This window comes from Oryctolagus cuniculus, chromosome 4 (assembly GCF_051225735.1).
Source record: "Oryctolagus cuniculus isolate XC-2025 breed Fujian yellow rabbit chromosome 4, ASM5122573v1, whole genome shotgun sequence".
NCBI classification, from domain to species: Eukaryota; Metazoa; Chordata; class Mammalia; order Lagomorpha; family Leporidae; genus Oryctolagus; species Oryctolagus cuniculus.
Window position 1 is genome coordinate 16,711,477 of NC_142870.1, and position 26,126 is coordinate 16,737,602.

General features: G+C 38.6%; 1 protein-coding gene across 3 annotated transcripts in view; it reads left to right on the plus strand.

The window, feature by feature from the left end:
* Nucleotides 1–26,126, plus strand: part of LTN1 (listerin E3 ubiquitin protein ligase 1) — a 72,653-nt gene that overhangs the window by 20,802 nt on the left and 25,725 nt on the right. For all 3 annotated transcript variants that reach the window (XM_008267154.5, XM_008267153.5, XM_089330610.1), the window contains 13 exons: nucleotides 816–989; nucleotides 2,177–2,367; nucleotides 4,773–4,908; nucleotides 6,047–6,862; nucleotides 7,844–7,885; nucleotides 11,679–11,865; nucleotides 12,345–12,584; nucleotides 14,014–14,167; nucleotides 14,944–15,088; nucleotides 15,799–15,985; nucleotides 18,652–18,811; nucleotides 21,559–21,663; nucleotides 25,432–25,574. In XM_008267154.5, coding sequence (XP_008265376.3) covers nucleotides 816–989; nucleotides 2,177–2,367; nucleotides 4,773–4,908; nucleotides 6,047–6,862; nucleotides 7,844–7,885; nucleotides 11,679–11,865; nucleotides 12,345–12,584; nucleotides 14,014–14,167; nucleotides 14,944–15,088; nucleotides 15,799–15,985; nucleotides 18,652–18,811; nucleotides 21,559–21,663; nucleotides 25,432–25,574 — 2,680 coding nt within the window. The remainder of the gene's footprint in view (nucleotides 1–815; nucleotides 990–2,176; nucleotides 2,368–4,772; nucleotides 4,909–6,046; nucleotides 6,863–7,843; nucleotides 7,886–11,678; nucleotides 11,866–12,344; nucleotides 12,585–14,013; nucleotides 14,168–14,943; nucleotides 15,089–15,798; nucleotides 15,986–18,651; nucleotides 18,812–21,558; nucleotides 21,664–25,431; nucleotides 25,575–26,126) is intronic.

Genomic DNA, 26,126 nt, shown 5'->3' on the forward strand with positions numbered 1-26,126 from the left:
GATGCAGACACAAAGATAGACCCGCCTTCCATCCTCTCTAAAAGGCTGCAATGACCAGTGCTGGGCCAGGCCAAAGCCAGGAGCTGAGAGCTTCATCTGGGTCTCTAACGTGTGTACAGGAGCCCAAAGACTTGCTCCATCTTCTGAGGCTTCCCCAGGCACTTTAGCAGGGAGTTGGATTGGAATTGGAGTAGTGAGGACTCGAACCTTGAACCAGAACCCATATGGAATGCTGGCATTGCAGGTGGCAGCTTTGCCCACTACACCCCAGCACTGGCTCCCAAATTAATTTTTTCTATCTTTTCATTTGTTTTGGTGATTGCTGTTATCTTTTTAAAAGATTTATTTATTTATTTGGAAGTTACAGAGGCAGAGAGAGTGATGGAGAGAGAGAGAGAGAGAGGGCTTCGGTTGGCTGTTTGACTCCCCAGATGTCTGCATCAGCCCTGGCTAGACTGGGCTGAAGCAAGGAGCCGGAAGCTTCTTTTGGGTCTCCAATGTGAGTGGCAGGGGCCCAAGTACTTGGGCCATGTTCCTAGGCCATTTAGCAGGGAGCTGGATCAGAAGTGGAGCAGCTGAGACTTGAACCAGCACCCACATGGGATGCTGGTATCATAGGCAGTGACTTTACCTGCTATGCCACAATACTAGCCACTGCTATTTTTTTTTTAACCATTTAATACTCTTAAGAAGATTTTGAAAAGTATTTTAAGTCCGTTTCAGTTTTATTAGTGGGAGGATTAATATGAATAGTCTGTCTATAAAACATCTTGTCAAACTTTACTAGATTTTAATTCAGCTTTCTTTTCTTTCAGATCCGCTCAGCTTATTTTGAGTTAGTTTCTGCTTTGTGCCAGCGCATTCCACAGTTAATGAAAGAGGAAGCATCCAAAGTGAGCCCGTCAGTTCTACTAAGCATTGATGACAGTGATCCCATTGTCTGTCCAGCACTCTGGGAAGCAGTACTCTATACAGTTACAACTGTTGAGGTATGTAAGAGAGGCACAGATAGGGCATTGGAGAATACTTTGTCTTTCGAGGTGTGCTTTAGAACCCTTAGATATCATACAAGAGAGAAATTATCAGATTATAGTATCTAAAGCTTGCTGGAAAACTGCCTTCTTAGAAATAAAATACTTAAAAAAAAGAAATGCTACTTAATTCAAACTTATTGTAAATCTCAAACTGCATATAAAATGATGTAGAGTTTTCATTTTGCGTTTCATTGAGCCAGTATTAACTGTTCTTTGAAGTTTATGTGACACAATACAAAAATATAATATAGCTAACCCTTTTATAAAGCAGCTTTTTTGTAAAAATCCTTTTTTTAAATATTTATTTTATTTATTTGATAGGGTTATAGAGAGAGATAGAGACAGAAAGAGAGAGGTCGTTCATCTGCTGGTTCACTCCCAAAAATGGTTGCAACAGCCAGAGCTGAGTGGATCTGAAGCCAGGAGCCAGGAGATTTTTCTCAGTTTCCCACATGGGTGCAGGAGCCCAAGGTTTGGGCCATCCTCCGCTGCTTTCCTAGGCTCATTAACAGGGAGTTGGATCAGAAGTGGAGCAGCTGGGATTCAAACTGGCACCCATGTGCCGCAGGCTGAGACTTTAACCTGCTGCACCACAGCCTCGGCCCTCTCACCCCCCATTTTTTCTTTTTAAGATTTGTTTGAAGGGCTGAGTTAGAGAGAGAGAGAAGTCTTCCTTACCCTGGCTCACTCCACAAATACCCTCAATTGTCCAGGCTGGGCCAGGCCAAAGTCTGGCCTGGAACTCCACCTGAGTATCCCATGTGGGTGGCAGAACCCTCGGTACTTGGACCATCTTCTGCTGTTTTCTCAGGGGCATTAGCAGGCAGCTGGATCAGAATTGGAGCAGCTGGTACTTGAACTGCTGCTCATATGGGATGCAAGCATTCTAGACGGTGACTTAACTTGCTGTGGCACAACATTAGCCCCAATCAAGTGTTTCTGATTAACACTGTCCTATGGGTGTATGTAATACATCATTGTTATATATAATGGGATTATAGTGGCAGAGTTAGTTTTTAGTAGTGGTGAGGGATTTTACCCTGTATATAAAATGCTTGATTTTTTGAGACTCTGAATTGTTACTTAATTGGGAAAAGTATGTTTAAAATACCTAATTATTGTTAAATGTTTTCTTTGGTTAGGACTGTTGGCTTCATGTTAATGCAAAAAAAAGTGTGTTTCCCAAGCTGTCAACTGTGATTCGTGAAGGTGGTCGGGGTCTAGCCACTGTCATATATCCTTATCTTCTGCCATTTATCAGCAAACTTCCTCAGTCCATTACAGATCCAAAAGTGGATTTCTTCAGAAATTTCCTCACCTCTCTTATTGCAGGGTAAGGAATTAAAATTCTTTATTATTATTATTTTTTTTTTGACAGGCAGAGTGGACAGTGAGAGAGAGAGACAGAGAGAGAAAGGTCTTCCTTTTGCCGTTGGTTCACCCTCCAATGGCCGCCGCTGCAGCCGGCGCACCGTGCTGATCCGATGGCAGGAGCCAGGAGCCAGGTGCTTTTCCTGGTCTCCCATGGGGTGCAGGGCCCAAGCACCTGGGCCATCCTCCACTGCACTCCCTGGCCATAGCAGAGAGCTGGCCTGGAAGAGGGGCAACCGGGACAGAATCCGGCGCCCCGACCGGGACTAGAACCCGGTGTGCCGGCGCTGCAAGGTGGAGGATTAGCCTATTGAGCCACGGCGCCGGCCCAAAATTCTTTATTTTTAAAGCAAAAGAGATTTGTTGTTTTTATACTCATTTTCTTGTTAATTTTTTTAAGATTATTTTACTGTTAATAAAATAAAGTGTTCAGAGAATTATGATTAGAATTCTTTTCTTGGGTACTTTGTGTGTGTGTGTGTGTTTTTTTTTTTTTTAAAGATTTATTTATTTATTGAAAGAGTTACAGAGAAAGAGAGGGAGGGAGAGTCAGAGAGAGAGAGAGAGAGAGAGATCTTCTATCTGCTGGTTCACTCCTCAAATGGCCACAAAGGCCAGAGCTGGGCTGATTTAAGACAGGAGCCAGAAGCTTCTTCTGGGTCTTCCATGTGGGTACAGGAGCCCCAGTACTTGGACTTCCATTTCTTTCCCAGGCACATTAGCAGGGAGCTGGACTGGAAGTGGAGCAGCCGGTGAGCCAGTGCTCACGTGGAATGTTGGAACTCTAGGTGGTAGCATAACCCGCTATGCCACAGTGCCAGTCCCTTGTGTACTTTGAGGACTTTAATAGTGCAAAGGAAATCTGATAAATATGGTAAGGTAGCTCCTAGATGAAAATAGTCCATTTTTAAAATGTTGATAAATAAAAATGCCTAAGTGCAAAAATTGATCCAGTGAAGTTTAAAGTTTCCTTATAAAGCAAAAGGCAAAAGCTAGGAGCTGGGAATTCAATCTAAGTCTCCCATGTGGGTGGCAGGGACTCAACTACTTGAAGCCAGTACTCTGTCTCCAAGAGTTGCATTGGGTGAAACTAGAGTCAGGTGCGAGAAGCGGGTATTAAAATCAGGCACTCTGTAAGGGATGTGAGCATCTCAACACGCAGTTTAACTGCTAGGCCAAATTCCCGACTCCCCCTAGTGTTTTTTACCATTTTCTATTTGATTAAATTTTCTCTTTGGAATTGGCAGTTAGATTGTCATGAACATAAAATAAATCTTTTAGCTTTTTCTGATATTTTTTGAAAGTACTTTTTTTCATATTTTACAATCATAGTCTCATTGGGCTGTATGTATTTTTGTTGTTTGTTCTTAAGTTTTAAGATTTTTATTTTTCAAAAACGTATTTATTTATTTGAAAGAGAAGTATTTGAAAGAGAGAGCTAGAAACAGAGAGAGAAAGATCTTCCATCGACAGGTTCACTCCCCAAATGGCCACAATGGCCGTGGGCTGTTTCCAGGAGCCAGGACCTGCATCCTGGTCTCCCACTTGGGTGGCAGGGGCCCAAGTACTATTACTGTTCTCTGCTGCTTACCCAGGCTCATTGGCAGGGATCTGTATTGGAAGTTGAACTGCTGGTTCTCCAGCCGGTGCTCATTTGGGATGCTTGGATTAACCTACTGTGCCTTAATGCGAGCTCCAAGATTTTTATTTAAAAAAGTTCTTTGTTTGGGATTATACCTTTGTTATGCCTTTGTTTTGCTTTTATTTATTTATTTTTTAAATATTTGAAAGGCAGAGTGACATAGAGGGTGAGAGGGTGAGACAGAGAGAGAGAGATCGATTGATCTTCCATCCCATGGTTCACTCCTGCCATAATGCTAGCTCCAAGATTTTTATTTAAAAAATTTCCTGTTTGAGATCATGCATTTGCTGTGCCTTTGTTTTGCTTTTCTTCTTTTTCTTTTTTTTTTTTAAGATTTATTTTATATATTTGAAAGGCAGAGTGATAGAGAGGGTGAGACAGAGAAAGAGAGATCTTCCGTCCCTTAGTTCACTCCCCAGATGGCTGCAATGGCTGTGGCAGGGCTAGGCTGAAGCCAAGAGTTGGAACTCCATCTGGGTCTTCCCTGTGGTTGGCAGGGGCCCAAATACTTGGGATATCTCCTGCTGTCTTTCCAGGCTGCTGATTAGAAGTGGAACAGCTGAGACTCGAATCTGCACTCTGATATGGGATGCCAGCATCACAGGCAATGGCTTAACCTACTGCAGCACAATGCCAGCCCCCTCCAATATCTTTATTTTGATAATTCTGAGTTCTTATTTTCTTCTTCATGAGAGAATAATATACAGTTTTTTACTATTCCCTAGGCTGTCAACAGAGAGAATCAAAACCAGCATTTCAGAGTGCTCCGCGGTAATATCTGCTTTTTTTGAATGTTTACGTTTTATAATGCAGCAAAACTTAGGTGAGGAAGAGATTGAACGGATGCTCGTAAACGATCAGGTATTTATCATGTGAAAAATCACCAGTGCCTTTGCACACTGACTATAGAGAATAACATTTATTGTGATTATTGCCATTTTCAGTGGTCAGCCTTCCTTGTAAAGATTTCATTTGTATAATTTTTGAGTTGAATATGTGTTTTGGTAAACGTTTCATATTGTCATTGCTACTGTAATGTTCATAATGCCTGAGCACTAGTCAGTCTTTGGTTTTAAAAACCTTGGTTTAGAGAGATGCCATGCATAGCAGAATTTGGGAGGTGCTGTTTGTGATCTCTTTCATTGTTTAAATGATGCAATAATAATCTCTATTGAAATATTTATTCTTTTGTTAACAGCTGGGCTGGGTTTTAGAACCAATGATGAGAGCAAGGAATAAGCCATATGGTTCCTATGGTGTAAATTTAATAAGAGAATAGAAGCCTAGAACCTCGTTGATGTCTCAGATAGTTAACTTCTTTTATCTTTATAATTTAATAGAGAGTTATGAATTTTGTGGGCCCTGGGTTTTCTTCATATTGGCTTATAGTCTCATGTCTTAAATTTGTCAATAATTAAATAAGATTTGCAAAAACTTGAGTAAACCCAGTAGAAGTAAAGGACCTTGATTTTTAAAAAGGTTATTTATTTGAAATGCAGGGTGACAGAAAGAGAGAAAAGGTGGGGGAAAGACACAGAAAGGCAGAAAGAGAGAGAGAGAGTGAGAGAGAGAGGTCTTCCATTCACTGGTTCACACCCCTAAACACCAATAACAGCCAGAACCAGGCCAGAAAGAAGCCAGGAACTTGGAACTCAGTCCAGATCTCCTGCATGGGTGACAGGGGCCTGAGTACTTCGGGCATCATGTGCTGCCTTCTCAGGCACATTAACAGGAAGCTGGATTTAAAGTGGAGTAGCCAGGACCAAGAATATCAATCATTAACATCATAGAAAAGAAGTAAGTCAGGTAAAATATGGTAAAATCATTAAGCTCTGTGTATGATATGAAAATGATCTGCAAGTTAATTTTTTTCCAAGTTCTGTGTTAGGATTCATGTTTTTCAGTTAATAAATATAAAAAAAAACTATATAGTTTTTTTTCCAGAATACTTTAACTTCCATTTCTCTTGATAACTTTGTTTTTCAACATTCTTTTTCAGTTGATCCCTTTTATTGATACAGTTCTCAGAGACCCACTATTGCAAAATGGGCAACTATTTGACTGTTTAGCAGAAACATTAAGTTCCTGGGAAGCCAAAGCAGACGTGGAAAAAGATGACCAAACAGCTCAGGACTTGGAAAACGTCCTGCTAAATTTCTGGGGAAAATTGTCAGAGATCTGTGTGGAGAAAATCAATGAGCCAGAAGCTGATGTTAAATCCGTTTTGGGTGTATCTAACTTACTGCAGGTCCTTCAGAAGCCAAAGAGCTCAATCAAGTCAAATAAAAAAAAAAATGGTAAAGTTAGATTTGCTGATGAGACACCTGAACCTGAAAGTAATAAACAGAATGAAAAATGTGTATCATCAGAAGGAGAGAACAGTAAAGGCACTGAATTAGTGGCTGAGCCTTCTCTCACTCATAATTCTTCAGACCTTTTGTCTCCTCTAAGGAAAAAACCTTTGGAAGATTTAGTCTGTAAACTTGCAGAAATGAGTATTAATTATGTCAACGAACAAAAGTCAGAGCAGCATCTAAAGTTTCTTTCTACTCTGCTTGACTCCTTCTCTTCAAGCCAAGTGTTTAGTGTGCTTCTTGGTGATGAAAACCAGAGTATTGTCAAAGCCAAACCTGTTGAAATAACCAAACTTGCACAAAAAAATCCTGCTGTGAAGTTTTTATATGGGAAACTAATAGGTTGGCTAAATGAAGATCAGAAAAAGGATGCTGGTTCCCTGGTGGACATTTTGTACAGTGCCCTCCGTTGCTGTGATAGTGATATGGAAAGAAAAGATGTCTTGGACAATCTAACTGAGGTATTACTGGCATATATCCTTCCCCAACCCCTTATTATTTATTTATTCCAAAGGCAGAGAGAGAGAGAGAGAGCAAGCAACAGAGACACAGGCAGAGATCTCCCCTTTGCTGGTTCAGTCCCCAAATACACTACAACAGCCAACACTGGGCCGAGCTGAAGCCAGGAGCTGAGTACTCCATCTGTGTATCTCATGCAGGTGGCAGGTCTCTAAGCACATGAGACGTCACTGCTGCCTTATAGGGTGTGCATTAGTAGGAGACTAGAATTAGGAGTGAAGCTGGAACTTGAACCCATGTACTCCAGTATGGAATGGAGCATTCCAAGTTGTGTTTTAACTGCTCGTCCAGATGCCCACACTGTGCATCTTCCTTTTTCTTTTAAGTTTTATTTATCTATTTGAAAGGCAGAGTAAAGGGATGGAGGGTAGATCTTTTGTCTGCTGGTCCATTCCCTAAATGGCCACAATGGCTAGGGCTGGGCCAGGCCAAAGCCAGGAGCATATAACTCCATATGGGTCCTCCACGTGGGTGGCAGGGCCCCAAGCACTTGGGCTGTCTTCCATCTCATTCCCAGGCACATTAGTAGGGAGCAGGATTGGAAGTGGAGCATTCATATGGGATGTTGGCATCTCAGACAGTGACTTAACCTCCTAGGCCAAGATGCTGGTCCCTGTCTTTCTAAATGATTTTAATAAAAGATGTACAAAATGAACCTGCATATGAGTTATTTTGGAATTTTTTGACTGAATGTCACTTTAAAGATCAGCAATATATTCTTGATTGTGATTTGGGAAGTATCTGAGACTGCTTGGTAGATGTTGAGCAATACTAAGGTGATAAAGTTGAAATAAAAGCGTGAATTCTTTCAATCATACATTTTAAATTTGGAAAAGCTAAAAAGATTGTATTGGTTAGAATTTATCTTTTAAGTTTTTTTGTTTATTCTAGCAGATTGTTTCTAATTCTGTTTCTTCTTTTAGGAGCACCTGCAGTGGAATTCTCTTCTTCAGGTTATTGAAAAGGTATCTTAGGGATTTTTAAATTTTTCTTTAATTTTACTTATAAATATAGAAAAGTTAAAATTCATGGTCATACTTACACACTGAATATGGTCAGGTGGTTAGGTATTTATGTTAGAGAACTTCTTTGCTATTGTAACTTTCCACAATTTAGGAAGATATCTGGTCTTTATCTTCCATATGTTTATTTTTCTGGATACGCGTATCAGGGAAGAATGTACAAGTTCTGGAAAATCCAGTGTGTCATCTCTAGAAGGTGATACAGAGAGTATTATGTGTTTTATTATCTTTTAGTTAAGGCCACAGGTTTCTGGTCTTACCCTAAGGAGTTTTACTTCTGTGTAGAAATACTTTGGCTATAACACATCAGGAAATTAAATTTTTCATATGCAGGAATACTATACAGGAAGATTAAAACTTGCCACTTGACTAAATAAGAAAATTAGTGATAAAAATAGAAAGAATACAATGTATACATAATTTAGAAAAAATTTAAATGGCTTAAGTTTTCTTTTCCAACAAAGATTTAAATGTATAACTAACACTTTCCCACTATAGATATATTATTAATTACTTTAGTTGTTTTTACTTTTTTTATTTGAGTGTCAGAGAGTTAGACAGGATTTTTTTTCTTTTAAGATTTTAAAAATTTATTTGAAAGGTGGAGTTACAAAGAGGCAGAGGCAGAGAGAAAGTCTTCAACCTGCTGGTTCACTTCTCAAATGGCTGCAACAGTCAGGGCTGTGCCAGACCAAAGCCAGGAACCAGGAGCTTCATCTGAATCTCCCATGTGGGTTCAGGGGCAAGAGTACTTGGGCCATCCTCCTCTGCTTTTCCAGGCCATTAGCAGGGAGCTGGATTAGAAGTGGAGCAACTGGGACTCAAACTGGTGTCCATATGGGGTGGTGGTGCCCAGGTGACAGTTTAACCTGCTATGCCACAATGTGGCCCTTAGAAACAGGTTAAAACAGAGAACTACTATTTACTGGTTCATTTCTACAGATGCCTACCCAGGCCAGAGCCAGGAACTCAGTCTAAGTCTGTTATGTTGGGGATTTGAGCCATCACTTGCTGCCTCCCAGGGACTACGTTGTCAAGAAGCTGGAATCAGAAGCTGGGACTGGGAATTAAATCCAGATGCACTGATATGGAATGATGTCTTAACCCATATCTTAATTCCTAAGTCAGCCACCTACCCCGTTTTTTTTAAAAAGCATCTTTTAATTGTTTTTCTGTTTTATAGGGATGTCTCTTTTGAGCTTGCAAATTTCATTTTTTCTATTTTTAAGATTATAATAAAAAGTATATAACAAAACTTAACCATATTAACCATTCCTTTTTTTTCCCTCTCACCCCCCCTCATATTAACCATTTTTAAGTATGCAATTTAACAGTGATAACTATACTCATTCACATTGTTACGTAACTAATCCTTAGGACTTATCATCTTGCAAAACTGGAACTGTACTCGTTAAACAAAAAGTCCCCATTTCCTACTAATTTATTTTTGTAAAATATAGAATGTTAATTTATTATTCAATAAGAAATATAATTTAGACTCCCTATTTGTGTTCCTTTATCCAGTACCTCTTCTCCCTGTGGGCAGGCTACATGGAAAGCCAGATTATCTGGGGCCTGCATTGAGGCCCAGTGGGTAAAGCTGCCACCTGCAAGGCTGGAATCCCATATGGGCTCCAGTTTGTGTCCTGATTGTTCCTACTTCCCATCCACCTTCCTGCTAATGGCCTAGGAAAAGCAGCAGAAGATGGCCCAAGTGTTCTGGCTGCTGTGTCTACATGGGAGACTTGGGTGAATCATCTTGTTTCTGGATTCTGCCTGACTTAGTGCTGGCCTTTCTGTCCATCTGGGGAGTGAACTGGATGGAAAAATCTCTCTCTGTTTCTCCCTCTTGTAACTCTGACCTTCAAAGTAAATAAATAAAAAAAAATTTTTTTTAAAGAAAAGCCATATTATCAGAAAGGAGCTTGATAAGCCTAGAATCAGAGCAGAGGGAATTAATGATTTGTAAGAGTAGACTGATGGATTAATTTCTGTTTTAGAAATGTACCTGCCAGGTAGTTCAGGTGATTATATCCATATAGAAAAATATCTTCTTGGATGTTTTATGGAAGTTCCTAGCCAATGTTTGCCTCCTGTACTGCTGTGACTCAGTGGTTCCCCTACACCCCATCTCCTTGCAGCTGCAGATTCTTTTATCAGATATGTTAACACATTGAGATTCATGGCTTGCTAACTTCAGAGGAAATTTTAAGTTTATTTTCTATATCAGGATTCAATAGGTTTTATTGGTAAACTACATTAGGATAGCCAGTATTAAAGTCACCTAAACTTTAGTTTTTTCTTATTTTATTGAACCTAGCGCTTTATGAACACAGCCCTAAAGTCAACTTTGTTAAGAACAAATAAAAACAAAACTTAAATTTTGGAACTTGAGAAGGACCTTAATGATTCTTTAAGTTAATTTGTTTTTAGTTTTTAAATTAGCATATAGGTCCCAGTTAAGAAATTTCTCTAAGATCATAAGGCTAGTTTATTGATAAAGCTTAGACTGAATACAAGCTCTGGTTACCCATAATTTTTTAAATAAAAAGATAAGCAGTTTTTCAGGCATTACCCAATCCACACTTGGATTTTTTTTTTCCAGATTGCTTTGAAATGAACCAAGTTGCAAATCTCTTTCTTCTCAGCCCTTACAGCAAAGAAGCTCTGGGAATATGGATCAGCATGCTTTTTAGGGGTGGATTTACAAGTTTTTTTCTTGCTTCCCCATCCCATGAAAATAAACAACTTGCTTGCTGTCAGATACCTGGCCTCAGTAACTGTATTTCATAGAATTTGGGGGTTAAGTCCCACTTTTCATGTGGAATTTTTACATAATTAATGAACAGAAATCTCTATAGAGTGTTATTTAATCTGTCATTAAAGTTCACCCATCCATTATTCGGTGCACATACTTGAAGTATTGATAGCAGGTATCAAAGAAGTTTAAGACATTCTCTACCCTCAAGAAACTTAAAGTCTCATTGGAAAGACAAGATATACACAGACGAACCATTTACATATTAATACAGTCCAGTAAGTGCTCTAGAAATGTAGAGAGAAGCTGTGATCATTGTGGACTGGAGTGGATGGGGTAGAGGTTTTTTTTTTTTTTTTTTTTTTTTTTTTTTTTTTTTAACAGGCAGAGTGGATAGTGAGAGAGAGAGAGAGACAGAGAGAAAGGTCTTTTGCCGTTGGTTCACCCTCCCATGGCCGCCACAGCTGGCGTGCTGCGGCCAGCGCACCATGCTGATCCGAAGGCAGGAGCCAGGTGCTTCTCCTGGTGTCCCATGGGGTGCAGGGCCCAAGCACTTGGGCCATCTTCCACTGCCTTGCTGGGCCACAGCAGAGAGCTGGCCTGGAAGAGGGGCAACCGGGACAGAATCCGGCGCCCCGACCGGGACTAGAACCTGGGGTGCTGGCGCCGCTAGGTGGAGGATTAGCCTATTGAGCCGCGGAGCTGGCCCGGGGTAGAGTTTTATAAACAGGTGGGATTTGTGCTGATTTTTGAAGAATGGAGTAAAGAAGAGGGGGAATGTTTATGGTTGGGAAGAAGGCATTAGCACAGCCAGGAAGTGAGCATAAGCTAGGTTTACTGGGGAGCAGGGAAGAGAGCAGCCTTCCTAGAACTTCAGGAAATGGGGAAAGAGGGGATAGCATCGGGGCTACGATAAGGAAGGCAGGTAATAAAGTGCTGATCATGGGTTTAATCTTTGCTTTAATTTTATGGTTTTAGGCATGTTCTAGTTCCGATAAACATGCTTTAGTAACTCCTTGGCTAAAAGGTGATATCCTTGGAGAGAAATTGGTAACCTTGGCAGATGGTCTTTGTAATAAAAGGGACTTGGAATCCACTTCAGAATCTTACTTCTCAGAAAAATGGACTCTTCTAAGCTTGTTCTTGTCTCAACATGTTAAAAATGGTAGGGAAAAATATGGCTTTTGTTTTCTAATGGGGGGGATAATCATTTTTTACCTTTTAAGGGGATTCCATGCTGTTTTGTTTGCATATTCAGTGAGAATAACAAGACTTTCTTATTCAAATATCTTGATTTTGTAAACATCCTAAACAATTGTTAATCTTTGCAGTATGACTTGGAAGATAACTGAATTTTTAGCTTCATATTCTAAAAGATTTTTAATGTAACAAAGCTGCTCACTGTGATTTTGTAGACTATTGCTATTTTCACATAATTTAAAATAACTTTTTTACCTGTGGACATTTATGTGTAACAGGACAGATTGATTTGTTGATACAATTTTCTTTAGGCTGATACATAAACACCATTTTATTAAACACATGGAAAGACTCACATGGTTATTGACTCAATGTACTTAAAAATACATTATTTAAAATACATTATTAATATTTTTATTTTTTGTCTGAAATTTTCTTCTTTAGATTACTTGATTGGAGAAGTGTATGTTGAAAAAATTATTATTAAACTTCATGAAACTTTATCCAAAACAAAGAAGTTGTCAGAAGCTGAAAATAGTGATTCGTCAGTGTCTTTTATCTGTGATGTGGCGTATAACTATTTCAGCTCAGCGAAAGGATGCTTGCTGATGCCATCTTCAGAAGATTTATTATTAACACTGTTTCAGTTATGTGCTCAGAGCAAAGAAAAAACACATATACCAGGTAATAGCCTACTGCTCAAATGTTTTATTGGAAATTTCAGTTTCTGACTTTCATAGTGTGTAAGTGCCCAAGCTTTATTAATTGAATCACAGTGTGTTTGAAAGTTTAGAGCATTTTGAGTAAATGCCACCAGTCTTAAATACTTTCAGCTTTAGCAACCAACATAAAGATGTTTGTAGACTTTATGTCTAAAGGAAATAATTTTGTAAGTGACCATAATAGATGAGTTAGAATCTTGGCCTACCTCCCCAACCACTGTTCATTAGCTTTGATGGCTCCACTTCCTCATTCATAAAAGAGGAATAATAATGTTCCATATCTATTTTAGTAAAAAAAAAAATCATTCTTAGTATTTATCACAATGAAATTGAGATTATCTTTGTGAGGACTATGTTCTTGTTTTATTGTTAATTCAGACTTAGAAGTATTCATGAAATGAACACTAAAAAATACAAAGTGCTTTTTTATTTTTTTAAGATTTATTTATTTATTTGAGAGGCAGAATTACAGAGAGAGAGAGGGAGAGACAGGTGTTCCAGTCCCCAAATGGCTGCAGTGGTTGGAGCTGGGCCGACCCAAAGCAAGGAGTGAGAAGCTTCTTCAGATCTCCCAAGTGGGTGCAGGGGCCCAAGCCCTTGGGCCATCTTCTACTGCTTTCCCAGGTCATCAGCAGGGAGCTGGATGGGAAATGGAACAGCTGGGATTCGAACTGGCCCAAATGGGATGGCAGCCTTGCAGGCGGATGCTTAATCTGCTATGCCATAGTGCTGGCCCCATAAAATACTGTTAATAGATGGCCTTCCTTCTTCAGCCTTCTAAGTTACCTATTTGGAAGAAGTATGATATTTATTTATTTTTAAAGATTTATTCATTTTATATGAAAGGCAGAGTTACAAAGAGAGACAGGTCTTGCAACCGCTGGTTTACTCTCCAAATGGCCATAACGATCAGAGCTGGGCTGATCCAAAAGTCAGGAGCCTGGAGCTTCTTCCATGTCTCCCATGCAGGTGTAGGGACCTAAGCACTTGGGCCATCCTCTACTGCTTTCCCAGTCCATAAAAGAGAGCTGGATCAGAAGTGGAGCAGTTGGGACTTGAACTGGCGCCCATTTGGGATGCTAGCCCTGCAGGTGGCGGCTTTACCCGCTACGCCACAGCACTGGCCCCAATATTTATTTTTATATCTCCAAAGGAACAACTTTTTTATAGAGATGTTTACAGCAGAAAAAATAAAAGTTTACCATTTAACATTTATGTAACTGAAGGTCACTTGTATTATGGGTGTTATGACACTTTTGGTAATTAAAGTTTAATTTTATGTTTTCTTTTTAAAATGGTTTCTTGAATCAAATCTATAATAAATTCTTTCAGATATTTTGTAACAAAGTTAATTCAGTGAGTAAAAATTTCTGTTGATATCTTGAATTTAGATTTTCTTATTAGTAAACTGAAAAATACTTGGCTCTCTGGCGTAAATTTATTGGTCCATCATATTGGCAGTACATATAAGCAGAGTACCTTCCTACGTCTGTCTGCTCTGTGGCTGAAGAATCAAGTTCAGTCTTCATCTTTGGATATCACAAGGTAACCTTTTTTGTGTTCAGTTGTACAGTGTCTCTTATATTTGATTACTGTCCATAAACAAGATCTCTTGATTACTGTGTATACCTTAGAAAAATTATTTGTTAATAGAAGAAATCTATAGGACTCTAAGAGAAGATAGAAATTTTTCAAAATATATATTAATGATCACTCAGGTAAACTGACAATTAGTTGAGGAATGATTTGTTATAATGCATCTGCAAGACTCAATTTGGAGTCAGTGATGTGATGCTGGTACTGTCCTGTGTAGTAGGGTGGTGTGGCATTTTAGCCATAACCTCTCATACTGTTTGTTCTTGGTTGGTGGGACACGTAGTCTCTATTTCAAACTGTTGAAAATATATTGTAGATACAAATACAAATACAAATCCAAGTAATACAAGAGAAAACAGAGAATGTATACAGAAGCAATTGGGGTTGGGTCAAAGAATTATGCTCTTTTCAGGGAATAAGATAGCTATAGTTTAGAAATACCTGCTTTGAAATAGGTCAGGTCCCCTTCATTCTGAGATAGAAGCAGCACTTCATTTCAAACCATAAATGTTGGATTAAGCCTCCAGCTGGACTGTGAGTGTGTGTATATGTATGTGTGTGTGTGTGTGTGTGTGTGTGTGTCCATGTCCCAGGGGATCACTTTTATTTTGATGTCTTTTTTGTTCAGAAAGTTATTATCTGTTATAAGATATTTCATATGTGCCAGGATTCTCAAACTGGTCATAGCATAACTACAACAGTTAAGTTCTTTGCATTATTTTCAGTCTTCAAGTCCTCTTGTCTGCTGTTGAAGATTTGCTAATTACATTTCTAGAGAGTGAAGATACTTGTCTTCTGGGAGATTATATTGCAAGTGTAATGCCAGCCAGCAGTGAATGGGAAAAGATGAGACAATCTCTTCCTATTCAGGTATGTTTGAGGTTAGTGAGTGAGTATCTCATTCTGATTTTATACAATCTTGAATATTTTAATTTTCTTCTGGAAAAAAAATTAAGGGAAATGAGTATCTCTCTTTGCCTTTATGTCTTGTAGCCTCACAAATTGCATGATTGCTGTTTGTAAGATGTTTGACTGTGGACATAGCTATGGTACAAAAATGAAGAAGGCTTAAGGGGTCCTTAGGAAGTTCTACTTATTTATTTTCCTTAAGGAGGTTTTTTTTTTTTTTTTTTTTTTAAGATTTATTTATTTATGTGAGAGGCAGAGAGAGAGAAAGAGAGTTTTCCATCTGCTGGTTTACTCCTCAAATGGCTGCAACAGCCAGAGCTGGGACAATCCAAAGCCAGGAGCTAGGAGCCGGGAGCCAGGAACCTCTTCTGGGTCTCCCATGTGGGTTTCGTGGCCCAAGCACTTAGGCCATCTTTCACTGCTTTCCCAGGCCATAAAGAGAGCTGGATCGGAAGAGGAGCAGCCGGGACTTGAACCGGCACCCATATGGGATAGTGGCACTGGGAGCATTGGCCCCTCCTTAGGGAGGGGTCCCTTAGGGATGATTCCCTCTAATAGAAAAACTTAGAAGTATTATAATGACTTCATTTTTGTCCCCTGTCTGAATTTTGTTTCTAGTAAATAATGTACAATAATGCTTTTATATATAATTTAATGTATTCTTTTTACAGTGGTTACATAGACCTCTTTTAGAGGGAAGACTGAGTTTGAATTATGAGTGTTTCAAGACAGATTTTAAGGAACAAGATACAAAGACACTTCCCAGCCATTTGTGTACTTCAGCATTATTGAGCAAAATGATCTTAGTTGCATTGAAAAAGAAAATAGTCCTTGAAAATAATGAGCTTGAGGAAATAAGTAAGTATACATGAACATTCATATGTAATAATTTTCTTTATACTGTAAGTCTTTAAGAGTCTTCAGTTTCCTATTGATTAAGGTTGATTAAGTGAGAACAGTTTAATTGCAAATCAGATGGGAACATACTGCAATTACTTCATAAGATTGTTATCTATAGAGGGTAATTTTATATGAAATCAGTTACTCAAATTGTTATGATATCAAATATAAGCACCTACCCTAAGGAAAATGGGAAGTGAAGCTTTGGTGTTTTATCAAGGATTATGAATTTTGCTTGATTTTTGAACCTCGTACCTTTATATTCAGCAGGCTGTAATGTTTACCTGGCAATTAGAGGTTCAAATATTACATCCCAGAAGGACTTATAACTTCAGCACATTTCTTCGTTTTGGGACATGGCTTAGAATTGTAGATAGTGGTCTAACTTAAGTTCTCTGTCAGTTTTGTTTGCTGTAACACAGTTACTATTAGAGAACAATGAATGCTCTGGGAAAAAGCTGAAACACTAAAATATCTTTCTAGGTGAGCCAGCTGCTTATTTAATGCTAAGAAAATAAGCCTATAGTTTATATTGCTCAGAGTAAATGTGTCAAAACATAAAACTGGAAATTAAAGAGTTTTTGTAAAAATTTACTTTTCTTGTGTTGCTAATCAGAAATTGGTGGTCATTTTTTTTTCCTCATTAGCCTTTAATAGTTAGATATTAGTTGATTGGGTTACATAGCTTGAAGGAAAGGAATAGGGGCTGGTGTTGTGGCATATTGGATAAAGCCACTGCTTGTAACACTGGCATCCCGTTTGGGTGCTATATTGAATCCTGGCTGCTCCACTTTGATCCAGCTCCCTGCTCATGTGCTTGGGAAAGCAGTGGAGAATGGCCCAGTGTTTGGGCCATTATAACTCTGTAGGGGACCCTGATGAAGCTTCTGGCTCCTGGCTTTGGCCTGGCCCAGCCCTGCCCATAGCAGCCACTGAGGAGTGAACCAGCAGGTTGAAGATCTCTGTCTTTTCCTTTCTCTGTAGCTCTTTCAAACAAACAAAGAAAAAAAAAAAAAGAAAGAAAGAAAGAAAGAAAGAAAAGAATAAAAGGAAAGGCATACATTTTGAATCAGATCTCAAGGCTTCTGACTCCACAATCTGTGCACTGTTTTATAAAAGAGAGTTCGAAGTATTTATGTATTAGAAACCTATGATGGCTAGGTTTTATAATAGACATTAAGTTAGTTAATTCTCTTAACAGTCCTGTGAGATGGTTTGTGGTATCCTAATTAATAACCAAATATATAGCTTGAGGTAGACACAGATTTGAATCCAGAAGAGTCCAGCCAAGGCCCATGTCCCAGCTGTCTCATGCTGTCTCCCACATCCTACCACATGGGTGTAAAGTTATAATCCCAGTTGGGCCCTTTATTTGTTTTCTCTGATGCAACTTATTGCCACCTGTGCCAAAATAGTAAGAAGATTCTTTCATTGTCTCCAGTGTTTAGGTCCCTGTTGTATTCTTGACTAATTAGAGAGTACCAAGTAAGACTTGGGAGAGGAATGATATTTTGTACAAGACATGTATTCTCAGTTTTCATTATACTTGAACATGTTTTTGTTTAAGATTTATTTATTTACTTGAAAGGCAGAGTTATACAGTGAGAAGGAGAGACACAGAGAGGTATCTTCTATATTTTAGCCCCACTCCCCAAATGGCTGCAACAATCAGGGCCAGGCGAGGATGAAGCCATGAACCAGGAGCTTCATCCAGGAATCCGCATGGGTACAGGGGCCCAAGTACTTGTACCATCCTTTGCTGCTTTCCCAGCCACATTACCAGGGAGCAGGATTGGAAGTAGAGGAGCTGAGAGCTGAGATTGGAACTGGTGCCCATATGGGATGCTGATGTTACTGGCCTAACCTGCTATGCCATAGTGCTGGCTTCATACTTGAACATCTTTTCTTTTCTTTTCTTTTCTTTTCTTTTCTTTTCTTTTCTTTTCTTTTCTTTTCTTTTCTTTTCTCTTCTCTTCTCTTCTCTTCTCTTCTCTTCTCTTCTCTTCTCTTCTCTTCTCTTCTCTTTTCTTTTTTCTTTTCTTTTCTTCCCTCCCCTCCCCCCCTCCCCTCCCCTCCCCTCCCCTCCCCTCCCCTCCCCTCCCCTTCCCTTCCCTTCCCTTCCCTTTCCTTTCTTTTCTTTTCTTTTTTCTTGTCTGTCTTTTTTTTAAATTTATTTGACAGGTAGAGTTATAGACAGAGAGAGAGACAGAGAGAAAGGTCTTCCTTCCATTGTTTCACTCCCCAAATGACCGCTACGGCCGGTGCTGCTCTGATCCGAAGCCAGGAGCCAGGTGCTTCCTCCTGGTCTCCCATGCGGGTGCAGGGGCCCAAGCACATGGGCCATCTTCCACTGCCCTCCTGGGCCACAGCAGAGAGCTGGACTGGAAGAGGAGCAACCGGAACTAGAACCAGGCGCCTACATGGGATGCTGGCACTGCAGGCGGAGGATTAACCAAGTTAGCCACAGTGCCGGCCCCCATACTTGAACATCTTAAAGCTGATTTGAAAATCATTTCATAGATACTTTGAGATGAGTGATTGTAGCAGTGTTAGAAAATGGGACAGGGAAGTGAAAATGATTTCTTCACAAAGTACACTCGATAATGTGATGCTATTACTATTAGTTGCAGAACTGCTCTATTCACTGCAGTGGTGTGAAGAACTAGACAATCTACCTGATTTTCTAACTGGGTTTTGTGAAATGCTTCAAAAAATGAGTATTACATTTGACAACTTACGTGTTTTTGGTAATACTTCTGGCCTTTTGCAGCTGTTATTTAACAGGTAAGAATCCCTTTCAGTTTCTGTATTTTATATGACTGTTTTACTTATGTCTGGCTTTGTCCTCTGTGTAAGCTTACTTCATGCTCTATTTCAATCATAGAGTGGTTCTGAATATTCCCTATTTAAATTTAGGGATATTAAATCCTTGATTTATTATTCCAGGAGAGATATTTGGACTTTGCTTGTAGTATTAAATCCATAAATACTTTTAAGGGCCAAATAACAATGAAAGAAATAGAAGCCTGTAGAAGTTTTTTGTTTTTGTTTGTTTGTTTGTTTGTTTTTTTGACAGGCAGAGTGGGAGAGAGAGACAGAGAGAAAGGTCTTCCTTTGCCGTTGGTTCACCCTCCAGTGGCGGCCGTGGCCGGCGCACCGCACTAATCCGAAGGCAGGAGCCAGGTACTTATCCTGGTCTCCCATGCGGGTGCAGGGCCCAAGCACTTGGGCCATCCTCCACTGCACTCCCGGGCCACAGCAGAGAGCTGGCCTGGAAGAGGGGCAACTGGGACAGAATCCGGCGCCCCGACTGGGACTAGAACCCGGTGTGCCAGCGCCGCAAGGTGGTGGATTAGCCTAGTGAGCCGCGGCGCCAGCCTAGAAGTTGTTTTAATTTGTAGTATGTGACCTATTGTCTTCCTGCTCTCATATGTTGTTTTTTTATATATATATATATATATATTTTAATTTATTTAATGAACATAAATTTCCAAAGTACAGTTCATGGATTACAATAGCTTCCCCCCCATAACTTCCCTCCCACCCACAACACTCCCCTCTCCCACTCCCTCTCCCCTTCCATTCACATCAAGATTAATTTTCAATTATCTTTATATACAGATCAATTTAGCATATATTAAGTGAAGATTTCCACAGTTTACACCCACACAGAAACACAAAGTGTAAAATACTATTTGAGTACTTGTTATAGCATTAACTAAACACCTAAGAGTAATTGTGTATTAATTACAGAGTTCAACCAATAGTTTTAAGTAGAACATAAAAAAATACTAAAAGGGTAAAGTATTAAGTTCTTTTTTTTTGTTTGTTGTATAGTTTTTTTTTTATTTAATAAATGTGAATTTACAAAGTGCAACTTGAGTATTGTTGTGGCTTCCCCCCCAAACCTCCCTCCCTCCCGTGGCCCTCCCCTCTCCCACTCCCTCTCCCCTCCTGCCCTTCATCGAGTTTCATTTTCAATTACCTTCATATACTGAAGATAACTTAGTATATACTAAGCAAGGATTTCAACAGGCTGTACTCACACAACCACACAAGGTATAGGGTATTGTTCAACTAGTAATGTTGTTTTTAAGTTTCATAGTAAAACACATTAAGGACAGAGATCCTACGTGGAGAGCATGTACTCAGTGACTCCCGTCGTTGATTAACAATTGGCACTCTTATTTATGACGTCAGCAATCACCCGAGACTCTTGCTATGAGCTGTCTAGGCTATGGAAGCCCCTTGAGTTCACCGACTCTGAACTTGTTTAGTCAAGGCCGTATCACAGTGGAGGTTCCTTCCTCCCTTCAGAGGAAAGGCGCCTCTCTCCTTGATGGCCTGTTCCTTCTGCTGGGGTCTTGTTCACCAGGATCTTTCATTTAGATTGTTTTTTGCCACCGTGTTATGGCTTTCCATGCTTGTGAGACTCTTATGGACTTTTTAGCCAGATCATATGTTGTTAAAAGTTATATGTTGTTAAAAGTTGTCTTAGTATTGTTCTTTAAAAATCTATTTATTTTAAAGTCCATGCTCTGATTCACTCCCTGAGTGCCCGTAACAGCCAGAGCTAGGCCAAGCCAAAGCCAGACTCCTGTAACTGAGTCTGAGTCTCTCACATGAGTGGCAAGGACTCAAATACTTGGGCCATCACCAGTTACCTCCCAGGGTGTACATTAGCAGGGAGCTAGAATTGAGAGTAGAGCTGAGATTTGAATCCAGGCACTCTGATATGGGATGGGGATGTTCTAAGTTGAACTTTTAAAAAAAATTTATTTATTTATTTATTTGAAAGGCAGAGTTACAGAGGGGCAGAGATAGAATGAGAGAGATCTGCCACCTGTTGGTTCGCTCCCCAAATGGTTGCAATGGCCAGAGATGGGCCAATCTGAAGCCAGGAGCCGGGAGCCAGGAGCTTCTTTTTGTGTTTCCCACGTGGGAGCAGGGGCCCAAGGAGTTGGACCATCTTCTACTGCTTTCCCAAGCCATAGCAGAGTGCTGGATCGGAAGTGGAGTAGCCAGGACTTGAACTGGTGCCCTTACAGGATGTTGACACTGCAGGAAGCAGCTTTAACTGCTAAGCCTCAGTGCTGGCCCCCTCGCATATGTTTTGAGCCTGCTTTGCAGTATTGGGACCCAAGTTTCTCCTCTAGTCCCACTCCACATTTTGACACAACTTTCCTCAGAGAAGGGTAGTACCCCTTAGTTCTTCAATTGACACAAACCTGGGTCTCCTCTGGGAGCTATCCTTTTCCCAGCTGTAGCCTCTGGTCTTCAAGCCTAATCTTTGTTATCGCTCTATTGAAACTTAACAGACTTAGGGATTGCCTTAGAAGGAGTACTCAGTTCCAGTTGTGAAGAATATTGAAAGCCTAAACTCCCAGTTCTTTGGGTAACTAATAGCAGTTGCCTGTTACAAAGCCTTGGGGAATTGATGCCCTCAGAAGGCAATTTATTTAATTTTACAAAGATTTGAAAAAACTTAAATATGCATTCAGAATGTAATATAACTTTTTTCTCTTTTTTAGGTCCAGAGAAAATGGCACACTTTGGTCTCTTATTATTGCTAAGTTGATCCTTTCCCGAAGCATTTCATCTGAAGAAGTAAAACCATATTATAAGAGAAAAGAAGGGTATCCTTATTTCAAAAGTTTTTACTTTTTACTTTTTTTATTATTTATCATCTTTATACTCCCCAATTAATGAGCAATCTCTAGTGAAGGAAATGAAGAATTAAAGGAAATGAAAAGTAAAGACTTTAAAATATCTTAAATTGCTTTAGATTAAGGGCATACCTTTTTTTAAATAAGCATTTTTTATTTTCTAATATGTACTGTGGCATTCTGCACTTGTTTTAAACAAATAACATTTCATAAACTTACTCTCTTTTCCTTAGAAATCTTCCTGGTAAAAATCTTTTCCCCCTTTCCAACACCCTCTACCACTTTATTTGCTGTATAGAAGTAGTTGGGAAAGTCACTTACTACCCTTGTCTTAAACAAGGATCATCCTGTTGAAGAATGTTCTACAACTACAATAAATATGTATTTAAGATAAAGTAAAATGTACATTTAAATTTGTACTTAGCTGAGTTACCAAGAAATGTTTTGAACTTACTGATAAACCAAGAGAAATTTTTGAAGTTATGTACATATATCTATTTTGTCTAACTGTTGTACAATATCATAACAAAGAAACTGGCGTTGATTATAATCAATCTGTTGACCAGATTTATATTTACCAATATGTGCTGAGTCCGTGTATGTCACATGTAAGACTACCACAGCCCAAGTAATAGAATAGTTTCATTATAAGAATCCCTTGTGTGTAACCTCAGCCAACTCCTTCCTGTTATTCTAATCTCTTATAAATATATTATTTGAGATATTATATAAATGGAATCATATAGTATGTAGACTTTTGTTCAGCATAATTTTTAAAATTTCTGATGATAAAGGTAACATGGAATTAACTAAAGAATTACTTGAACTAATTACTAATGAGATGGATATATAGTTGACATACCAAAACCAATAATGTTCTAATTCACTAATAATCAATTAAGAATGAAAATGAAAATTTTATATTTATAATTGCAGCAAAATTATAAATACCTAGAAATAAATTTGGCAAAAAAATTGCAATTATATAACTTCTAATAAAGATTACAAAATAAGATGGGAAGATACACTGTAAAAATGATTGTATCAATTTATACTTTCAATGCAGTCTCAGTCAATTTGTATTATAAACATAGTATACATTTAGAGGAAAATATGCCCAAGAAATCCAGGAAATCTTTGAAAGAAAACCATGAAAAGTATTTAATCCTACCAAATATAAAATGTGCTATTACAATAATTAAGCAATATAAAACCAAATAGATCAGTAGATCAAAATTATAGACCTCAAAAACTGTCCACGTAACTTAGATTATATAATGTTTTTAATACAGAATAAATGAGGTGAATCAATAATAAGTATTGGTAGGATAATTGGACATATATTTGGAAAAAATTGCAAGATCCCTAAGTTATGTTATCACAAAAATACAATTTAGATAAAAGCAAAGTATAAAAAATAGGTATATAAAAATATTAGGGGAAAATAAGGGACTCTGTTAAAAGGTGACTTAGAGAAGACCTTCTTAAACAAAGTACAAAACCCAAATCCATAAAGTAAAAGATAGATATTTGATTGTGTGAAAATGAAAAATTCTATGCCTAAATTTCTTTCAGTGGATCAAAAGATAAATAAAAAATGTGGAATAGTATTCACCTTTAAAAAGAAATTTTTTTTTGACAGGCAGAGTTAGAGAGAGAGAGAGAGAGAGAGACAGAAAGGTCTTCCTTCCGTTGGTTCACCCCCAAAATGGCCACTACAGCTGGTGTGCAGTGCCGATCTGAAGCCAGGAGCCAGGTGCTTCTCCTGGTCTCCCATGTGGGTGCAGGGCCCAAGCACTTGGGCCATCCTCCACTGCCTTCCCGGGCCACAGCAGAGAGCTGGACTAGAAGAGGAGCAACTGGGACAGAATCTGGCGCCCCAGCCGGGACTAGAACCTGGGGTGCCGGCTCACAGGCAGAGGATTAGCCAAGTGAGCCGCGGCGCTGGCCTAAAAAGAAATTTCTGACACATGCTGCTGTATGGATGATCCTTGAAGATCTTATGCTGAGTGATATTATATATCAGTCACAAAGAGACATACACTGTTTGATTCCACTAATAGAAATGGCTCAGAATAGTTGAATTCACAGAGACAGCACAAGAATGGTGATTTCCAGAACTGGGGAAGAGGAGAATAGAAAATTTTTATTTAGTAAGTATAGTTTCAGACACATCAACCAGAGCTGGATTGGAAGCTGAGTAGGTGGGACTCAAACCAGCACTCAAATAAGGAATACTAGATTGTGAGTTTCAGTTTAATCCTCTGTGCCACAATGCTGGTCCCTGAATGAAAATTTCTGTATGACAAATATATTATGAACAAAGATTATAAGGACAGATGATAAAATGAGAGATACATTTGCAAATTAATAAGAAATATCTGTAATATGTCAATAGCTCCTATAAATAATTTAAAAAGCATTTAAATTGAAAAATATTTCAAGGACTTGAACATGTAATTCATAGATGAAATGGTCAAAGGTATTTCAATTAAAGATGTGAAATATTAAAGCATTTGCTTTATTGATAATGGCCAAAGATTAAATTAAAACTAGCACATTTTCCTGTGGTATTGCCAATAATGAAAAAGATTTATTAAGTATGCAGCAAGTCACACTTAAATTTTTTGGTGAATGTATAAATTGATTATGCCTTTTCAGAAAGTAATCTGAAACTATCTGAATATAATGCATTCAAATCCTTTCATCTTATAGTTTCACTTCTGAGAATCTGGCCTTTTAAAGAGATCTTTGCACACATGTAAAATAATATCTGCTCAAGGGCATTTATTGCAGCATTATTTGTAAGCGCAAAATATAAGGGGGAGGGGATTTTCCTAAATGTCCATTCATAGGAAAATAGTTGAATTGTGAATATCCACAGTATGGACTGTTAAGTGGATTTTTTTATGCTTTTATTATGTGTCTTTAAAGTAGAATGATTTATACCTATGTGTCTCATATAGAAAGATCTATAAAATATACAAGTGGTAAATCATAGAATGGAATATATATGATCCTATTTATGTATATAATATATACTATGTATACATATTAATGGACCTATATTAATATCAGTTCAAAAATATGTACAATTGGTAGTTTAAATTGAATCACTTGAGAGAACACACTCATGTATTGCTAGTAAAGTTTTAAAAATCATACCTAGAGGAGGACGCTGTGTGTTGTGGCACAGCAGGATAAGCTGCTGCTTACAATGCCCATATCCCTTATCAGAGTGCTGGTTTGAGTCCTGGCTACTTCACTTCTGATGCAGCTGTCTGCTAATGTGTCTAAAAAGCAGTAGTTAGTGTCTCAAGTACTTGAGCTCCTGCCACCTATGTGGAATATCTGGGTGGAGTTCCTGGCTCCTGGCTTCAGTCTGGCTCAACCCTGGATATTGCAGCCATTTGGAGAGTGAACCAGTAGATGGAAGATCTTTCTCTCTCTGTGTCTGTCACTGTCACTCTGCCTTTTTAAATAAGTAAATCTTGAAAGAAACAATTATGTATAGTCAAAAGTTCTGCATACTTATTTTAAAAATTAGAAATATGTAGAAAAAGTAACAAAAAATTGGCTAGGATCAGCAGTTATCAATCTCTTATCACAGTTTATTTTCTTCGATACCATTATTTCATATAGTGGAATTATTAATCTTTTGAGTAATCTGAATAAAAATAATTTGAAAGAATAGCTACATATTTAGAATAAATGTACTTCTTATTTTTCTTTAAACAGTTTTTTCCCACTAACAGAAGGTAATTTGCATACCATTCAAAGTCTGTGTCCATTTTTGTCAAAAGAAGATAAAAAAGAATTCAGCGCTCAATGTATCCCTGCTCTTTTGGGCTGGACTAAAGAAGATCTTTGCAGTATTGATGGTTAGTTCACCGACAATCAGAATCTCATAAATTTAATCATTGTTTTGGGTGAAGGTATTATAGAACCAAATATAGCAGAAATAAATTGAATTACAGCTGATTGATTCTTAGTTTATGCTTTGCTTGTGTGATAAATTTACAATCATTAAGATACTTCTCTCTGGAAGAGTGGCTGTTCCTATTTTGTAGTACAGACATGTTACAGACTTAAGGGAGGATTGATACCCATGAATACCCTTTGATCATTTATTTTCTATTTAAGGGTCTTCTAAATGTTCATGAAAAAATTATATTAAGAGAAGTTTTATTGGGGTGGACCATTGGGCACAGCAGTTAGGATGCTGCTTAGGATGCCTGCATTCCATATCTGAGTGCCTGGGTTCAAATCCTACCTTGATTCTTGATGTCTGTGCACTGTGAGAAGCAGCAGATGATACAGCTCAAGTGCTTGGAACTCTACCACTCAGGTGGGAGACCTAAACTGAGCTCGAGGCTTTTGGCTTTAATCTGTTCCAGCTCAGAGGGTTGTGGGCATTTGGGAAGTGAGCCCAT